General features: G+C 42.6%; 2 protein-coding genes across 2 annotated transcripts; both read left to right on the top strand.

Moving 5' to 3' along the window:
- Window positions 1–5323, top strand: LOC134079083 (uncharacterized). The gene is made up of 3 exons (XM_062535251.1): window positions 1–288; window positions 1717–1818; window positions 5050–5323. Exons 1-3 carry the CDS (start codon window positions 38–40, stop codon window positions 5321–5323), a joined length of 627 nt encoding a protein of 208 aa, XP_062391235.1. The 5' UTR covers window positions 1–37.
- A 1256-nt stretch (window positions 5324–6579) lies between these two features.
- On the top strand, window positions 6580–8581 carry LOC134079084 (GTPase IMAP family member 4-like; the record flags this gene model as incomplete). Its single annotated transcript, XM_062535253.1, has 3 exons — window positions 6580–6583; window positions 6845–7072; window positions 7314–8581. Coding segments are annotated over exons 1-3 (1500 nt in total), but the record flags the coding sequence as incomplete, so codon positions are not given.

Consider the following 8581-nt stretch of genomic DNA (forward strand, 5'->3'; position numbering starts at 1 on the left):
CTCAGAGGAGGAGGGAGTGGAGACAGACCCCTTCAAGATGAGTTTCCCTGAGGAGCCACCAGGGGGGGCTACTGAGCAAACCTGGCGAGAAGACAACATGTTAAAAGACTCTTTGAAAAGGGGGTTCCTTAAGGAGCAGCCAGGGGGTGCTAACGAGCAAGTCTGGACTAAAGGAGCATTTGGTCCAGAGGATCTGAGCTCTCGGGTGCCTGGTGGGGGGAGTGTCCAGAAGTTTGCTGCCAGCCCCCAGCTGAGGGATCCTCCAGGTGAACAAGAGGAGCCGCACAGGTAGGCTGATCTCAAACGCTCGCATCTGAACTCAAATGCTCACATCTGACCTCAACCACTCACATCTGACATTTTCTTTCGAGGCCTTTTTGAGTTGGTGGGCAGCAAACACATATACAGTGCAACTGGGACATTTTCAGACCCTTTCAAGTTTTCACATTTTGCTATGTTTCAGACTTATCTTAAAGGAACACTTCACAGTTTTTCATATTAGTCAGTGCACGCATTGAAACGTGAGAGGTATGTATGAACTTGTCTTAGTTAAGGGAATAACATAGTTTAATATGAAAAAACGGTGAAGTGTTCCTTTAAAATGGATTCAATTGATTTTTCCCACATCAATCTACACCCAATGGCCCAATACGCCACAAAAACAGGTGTTTGGAGTGTTTTGTCATTTTTTTTAAGAAAAGGCTGAATATATAATCATCATTTGGAAATGTATCTTAATGCCTTAAAGGTTGAATAGTTCCCCATTGTTTCATTTAAGGACATTCATTTTCTTTGTGAATCAGAATGAATAATGTATTGTAAGTAAATAAATGTTTTCCTTAAAATACAATAAGTATTGGAACGCCCATGTTAAATTCCCATAGAGGATTTTTGTTTTTATTTTTAAAGGCCAGTTATTTCATGGATCCAGGACACTATGCACCCTGATAAAGTCCCCTTGGCCTTTGGAATTCAAATAACCCTACATCAACACTATACCCTTACCATACTAATAGTTTGGCATGCTTAATGTCAGTTATTTAGCTGTTAGCTAATTAGCTTGTTTGAATTGCATTGAGCTCAATGAGAATGAAACCAGCTAATTAGCTACATACATACATACTGTCACGACTACCTAGCTCAGAGTAGCCATGACATAAAGGGAGACCACACCGTTTGAACAGTTAAATCAAATATAATTTATTCAAAGCATAAAATGATACGATTGAATCATAATCTAAATCAAGAAGAATATCAAGTCAGTTAATGAGAAGCAACCAAAAGGTTAAATCAAATGTGTTGTGCAGATCGGTGAAGTGCAGACTATGTGTTAAGCAAAAGGCAAAAGGAGTATAATGGTGCTGCCACCACCACCAGAGCCAAGCAGAGACAGACCAGCAGGTCAGAGGTGTTTTTGAACAGTCCCGCCAATCAGCTGTTGTCTAGCCCAGGTAGACCAACAAACAGACAGCTCCCCCTTCAGACCCGGGGGAGAGAGACTGCCTAAACTTACACGGTCATAAGGTGGAGTGAGCACACCCAGCATGGCAAAGCCGGGCGTGACAATACATACAGTACATACATAGTTTGATTTTTAAAGCCCTGCAAACCATTCCAGAAAAAAGAAAAATCAAACACGCTGCATCTCAGAAATGCTCTTGTTTGTCTGGTGGGTTTATGTGGAAAATAAACTCTCACATGTTTCTGGGTTTACAGGTTAAAAAGGCCTCGCTCTCCTGTGCCCAGTGTGATATCCATGAGGAGTGACAAGTCAAGGGATATGCCATTGAATTTCAAAGGACAAGAGAAGGCCACAGAGTAAGTCACCCCTCAGTAAACCAAAGTAATTTAAACATTTGAGTTATTATTATGACTGCTGCCAAGCGGTCATATAGGGATTGTCTTTTTTTTATTTTTTATTATTATTCTTTTTTCCCGTCATCTACTTCCTGAATTTTTGGTCAATGATTCCCGGTACACCATTACACCGGGGCACATGCAACTTTGTGGGCATGTAGCCCCAGTACACTTTTACGGGAAGTCGTTTGGTCCCGGGGGCTCCACTCCACCCCCACAGTCTTTCCTAAATAACTACCTGAACCGCGGCACCGAGGATGCCGAAATATTTATTGTATGTTGGTCTTAAGAGCCCGCATCAACTTAGCTTATAACCAGTAATTTGTGATTTGCAACCCCGTGGTAAAAAAATGAAAATGCAACATTATATCGCCCTTATATTCAGATGAGATGTTATGAACATCCTCTGGGAGTATGCAAAGTTTTGTGGAATTTCATCCATGGGGGGCAAGACACACTCACATAAAAACATACACAAACACATGCATAAACACGCCCACACTCACCCTCACAGACACACATACACACACACCATTACCCACACACACTTACCCACACACACTTACTGTACTTACAAGTGAACATATGCACACAGACACATAAAACACACACAAATGCAGGCAAACAGAACCACACACGCCCCTTTACCCCCACCACACACACTCACAAGTGAAAACTTAGACAGAGAAGCACATAAAAGCAAGCGCACACATGCACACACACTCATTTAAATACATAAAAGTAGTTGCAGTAGGGAAACAAATTGACAAGCATGATTTATTTTTGTGGAGAGAATGTGCAGGACTGAGCGGTGGTCATATTTTGCTTTGCGGTACATCTAGGTACACAAATCCTATCCTGGGGTGCGTTTTTAGAAAGCGTTATCAGCGTACATCGCAAGCTGGATTTGGTGTTTCTGGAAAAGTTAGTTCAAACTCTCAATCACAAACAAGGACGCAAAGTTTAGTCGTTTGGTCGTTTGTCAGGAGCACCTAACCAAAAATCACAAGCGCCCAATTTGTCATTTGTCTAGGCCATATTTTTTTTTTATCACAGATATTTAACACAAATAATTACATATTGGACAGCTTAAGCAAACTGTTTCATGTGCTTGCAGTATGTTTAAGTTTTTCCTGATGGCAATGATAATGCCAGAATTAATCACTTTGGATTTAAATCCAAATCCAGATTTAAATCCAGATTTAAATTTTTAGGGGGTGGGGTATTATAAGTTGCCACTTTGTACACCAATGAAATGTAGCACTGCATCATCAATAACGTTGTTGGAACTACGGTGTTCTAACGCTGGAGGTAGCGAATTGCGACACAGGTATGATGATTTCTGGAAACAGGTGTAACACTGTCGTTGTCTGATCGCAAGTTGCTTCCGACCACGGTGGTTTAGCAACGCCGTTGCTAACTCTTCTAGAAACGCACCCCTGTGCATTACAACTTTCTAGTGTCATGCCGTCAATACTCTGCAACGGTTGGGGCAAAACACATTTGCACATCTGTGTTTCATAATCTGAGAACATGTACAACATTTGTGCATTTGTAAATTCAAATGTGACCCTGGCTGCAAAGGGAAACCAGTAATTTCAGTAGCATTTACAAAATTAAGTTATTGTGCTCACATGAACGGCCATAAACTAAGCTTTCCAAGGATATGTACAGTATATCGAGGGTATTACACAAACTATCGCTAAGATAGCCGCATCCAAAGTTGACATGGTTCTCCTGTCACGATATGCCAGAAGAGGAGAAATCACTTTTTTAACCGGCGTGGACAACGGGAATGACTGCAAATGTGTTGAATCTTCGCCGGGTTCAACGGTTTAAACGTATGTTTTTCCGTGAAATGAGTTCACGATATGAAACTGTATACTGTCGAATTATGCGAAAACTTGAAATTCAACATTTTAACCCAGAAGTTTCTTTATTGTGAATTTTCTCAAAATAACGTTGTGCGCAAAGCGACTGGTTTCGCTTTGAATGGTCACAAATGTGAACTAATGCATTAGAAGTTGTGCATCTGTGAAATATTTTCTCATTAACAATATTCTATAGATCGCTGGGATCATTGAGCATTTTCCTGCACGACTACAAGTCCATTGATAAAAGTGCTTGAATATGCTTCCACGAGTGTCCGGACGGATACTTTTGCACCGAATTCGTGCAAATTGCTGTCCCGGAACCAAAAAACTAGTTTAAAAAGTAGTAATGTATGAAATGTTAATAATATATATAAAATAATAATAAAATAATATAAACAAATACCAATCAAAACCCAAAGTAATATTTGAGGTAGCTGCAAGCTTTATATATAAAATATCATCATTTATATGGCGCTTTCTATTGAGAGGTGGTTGTCCCGAATAATAGTATTTGTAAATTTTTCTTATCATTGTTTTAAGAAGTATCTTTTTGAATACTTTTGATAATTAAAGCCAAATATATATTTATTGGATATTTTCAGGAAAAAACACAAAAATTGCATTACACATATCTCTTTATTTGGATAAATGAATAGAAACTTTCAAGTGCGCATATCTTTTTCAGTACAAATAAGTCGTCAGTTGTATTTCTGTGATGTTTTATGTGGTTTGACTTACCAACTAAAATAAGTGGCAGAGCTAGACATTGTTTGCCTGAGGAGTGCAGCGGTCGTGTGGTAGCATATTCCTGTACTGTATGTCTTACCCGCAGTCACAGTCCACAGAACACCAGAGACAAATAAATTATACAGTTTTTCTCAAATGCTAAAACACAAAAGCCAATCCTCTAAACCAATTGTCTAAGCACATTTACTAAATCTAGCCACAATTTTTCAATACCATAAACACATTTCACATGAAAACACAATTCACAAAACACAATCCTCTGTTCTCATAAATCTTAGCACATTTTTCCTTGCTAAAACACATGTTGCAAAACATATTCTCAAATGAAAGCATGTGATGCAAAATGCTTGCCACAGTCAGCAATAACACAATGAACACACCTGGCGTCATTTATTACACACAACGACTCAAAATTGAAGACACTTGTTGCTAATGCGCACAGTGACTGTGGTGTGTGTGTGTGAGGTGTGAATGAAGAAAATAAAAAACATGGATATATAGCCTTATATTACCACTCTCACTTGATCAGTATGGCTTAAATACAATACTCTTTCTATCTCTGCCCATGCAGTGAATCAGATGTGCAGCTGTGTGATGTTTGTCTAAGTCCAGCGGTGAAGAGCTGCCTGACCTGCAATGACTCCTACTGTATGAGCTGCATCAGACCGCACTACTCTAATCCAGACCTGGAGGAACACCAGCTGCAGGACCTCCAGCTACACGGGCATGATGCCACTGGGCAGGTGGGCACGGATAGAGACCAGGTGCAGATCAGTAGTCTGGGCAGGTGGGCACGGATAGAGACCAGGTGCAGAGAAGTAGTCTGGGCAGGTGGGCACGGATAGAGACCAGCTGCAGATCAGTAGTCTGGGCAGGTGGGCACGGATAGAGACCAGGTGCAGATCAGTAGTCTGGGCAGGTGGGCACGGATAGAGACCAGGTGCAGATCAGTAGTCTGGGCAGGTGGGCAGGTGCAGATCAGTAGTCTGGGCAGGTGGGCAGGTGCAGATCAGTAGTCTGGGCAGGTGGGCACGGATAGAGACCAGGTGCAGATCAGTAGTCTGGGCAGGTGGGTACGGATAGAGACCAGGTGCAGATCAGTAGTCTGGGCAGGTGGGCAGGTGCAGATCAGTAGTCTGGGCAGGTGGGCAGGTGCAGATCAGTAGTCTGGGCAGGTGGGCAATGATAGAGACCAGGTGCAGATCAGTAGTCTGGGCAGGTGGGCACGGATAGAGACTAGGTGCAGATCAGTAGTCTGGGCAGGTGGACAGGTGCAGATCAGTAGTCTGGGCAGGTGGGCACGGATAGAGACCAGGTGCAGATCAGTAGTCTGGGCAGGTGGGCACGGATAGAGACCAGGTGCAGATCAGTAGTCTGGGCAGGTGGGCACGGATAGAGACCAGGTGCAGATCAGTAGTCTGGGCAGGTGGGCACGGATAGAGACCAGGTGCAGATCAGTAGTCTGGGCAGGTGGGCAGGTGCAGATCAGTAGTCTGGGCAGGAGAACCCTGTAGTGAATATGATCCATTACTCTTATTAACACAGTGATTATGATGTGTTACTGCAGGATCCCCAAGGAACACACCACAAGTCATCCATCAACAAAGAGTGTATGTTGAATACAGTTCATGTATATTACATTTGTCATTATAAAAGGAAATCACTAAATGCTGAAAACTAAAAGGTCTCCTGTGTCTCCAGATGTTCCTCCACCTGGACAGATCCGGTTCCCCTCAGTGACACCAGACTCAGTTACTGTCAGCTGGTCACCACCAGAGGGAGCTCCTAGACCCCACAGCTACAGGGTGAGCTGGAGACGAGGCCTGAAGCAACGCAGTCTCACAGTGAAACGTTTGAAGGTGCAGGTGACAGGGCTACTTCCAGGACAGAAGTACCACTTTACTGTGGCCACCCGCACAGAAGATGGCTGCCAGAGCACATGCGTGGAGAGATTTGTTCAGACAGGTGGGACATTTCACATGTGTGGTGTTAAGGTCACTTGATTATAATCATTGAGGTGACATCTGTATTAATCATTTCATAAACCGTTTGTGTGTTGTGATGGACATTACATTAGCAGCAGAATGTAGGTTGCTAGGTTATGGGTAAGCAAGTGAGTCACGCTACTCTGTCTGGTATCCAGGTTTTTAAACTGTATTTAGAGTCAGGCTCATTAAAGTCAAAGTCTTAGCATTTTGCCATGGAATACCACACAATCATGATGTTATAGGTATAGCCAGATTCCAGACAATACCACCTATGCAAATATTAAAGTATATTTCTACTGCCGTGTGTCCTGGTGTCTACATTTCTGAGCAAACGTTGAGTTATTCTCAGCTCTCTTTACTCAATTATGTGTGCTGCAGAAATACCTGCGCCAGAGAATCTCTGTGTGGACCTGCAGACAACACCGGCCTCTGTGAGGTGGACAAAGCCAGCTGGAGTGGACAATGTGTCTTACCTTCTGGACCTGCTCAGAGACGGGGAATGTCTGAACACAGTTCACACAGACAGTGTTGAGTTCCTCCTGACTGGCCTGCAGCTGGACACAGAGTACGCCGTTAGTGTGTCCACTATACTGGATGGTCGTGATGGTCAGAGCCAACCGATCTCTAAGAGATTTACAAATGGTAAGGAGACATACAGTAGTATAATCAAATAGTAGACAATGTTAAAGGGTCAGTGTTGTGCAAGTTCTCACTTTTCATGAACTAGCTCAAAGTTTAATTAATTTTTATCTTTTATTCAGTCTGTGCACTAATGCCATTAAATTGCCTCACAATTAGCATTGTACGATATGAATCTGATACAGTCGATCTTCCTATTATGTTTCAGGCCTGAGAGAGCGCTCAGATGGTCTCCGAATAGTGCTGCTGGGGAAGACTGGAGTTGGGAAGAGCTCGACAGGAAACACCATCTTAGGGGGAGAAGCGTTTGAGGCAAAAGCATCTGCTGAATCAGTTACTAGCACGTGTCAGAGACATTCAGCTGAAGTCTGTGGAAGGCAGATTACAGTGATTGACACTCCAGGGTTGTTTGATACTGATCTTGATAATGAGGACATCCAGAAAGAAATCACAAACTGCATCTCACTGGTGCTGCCAGGCCCACATGTGTTCCTCTTGTTGTTACAAGTGGGACGATTTACTGCAGAAGAGAGACAAGCAGTAGACATCATTCAAAGCACGTTTGGTGAAAACTCCATTAAGTACACTATAGTGCTCTTCACCAGAGGAGATGATCTAAAGAATACACCCGTAGAAGAGTTCCTGGGAAAGCCTGGATCTTCTCTTATGATCCTTACTGAACAATGTGGTAATAGATACCATGTGCTCAACAACGAGACCAAAGACCGTGCTCAGGTCTCTGCTCTCCTGGATAAGATCGACTACATGGTGGCAGTGAATGGAGGAGGTTATTACACTAGTAGGATGTTCCAGCAGGTGGAGAAGGCTCTCCAAGAAGAGAGAGAGATGAAGATGAAGGAGAGAGAGGAGGAACTGATTAGAGAAATGGAGGACATGAGAATGGAGAAAGAAGCTCTTCAGGCCAAATATAAAGACAAAATGGAGAGAATGAAGCAGAAAATGGAACAGGAAAGAAATAATACAGATGAAGAGAAAAGAAGAAGAGAAAAAGAGTTCATGGAAAGAGAGCAGCGATTTAAAACAGAAATGAAAGAGAAAGAAGAGCAGAAGGAAAAGATGCAAATAGAAAGAGCAAGAGAACGAGAGGAATGGGAGAAACAGAATCAACAGGAACGGAAGAAAAGAGATGAAGAAGAGAAGAGGAGAAAGGAAGAGGAGCAGATTTGGAGTGAACGTTACGAGAAACTTAAACAAGACATGGAGAGAATACAGCAGGAGAGAGGAAAACTTGAGGGAGAGAAAAAAGACCTGGAGGTGAATTATAGAGCAGAGATAGAGAGAATTGAACAAGAAAGACAAGAAAGGGAGAGGAAGATGAAAGACAGAGAGGAGGAGATGATTAGCGGAATGGATGACATGAGAAAAGAGAAAGAAGATCTTCAGGCCAAATATAAAGCAAACCTGGAGAGAATGAAGCAGACAATGGAACAAGAGAGAAACAGTGCAGATGAAGAG

Source organism: Sardina pilchardus, chromosome 4 (assembly GCF_963854185.1).
Source record: "Sardina pilchardus chromosome 4, fSarPil1.1, whole genome shotgun sequence".
NCBI lineage: Eukaryota > Metazoa > Chordata > Actinopteri > Clupeiformes > Clupeidae > Sardina > Sardina pilchardus.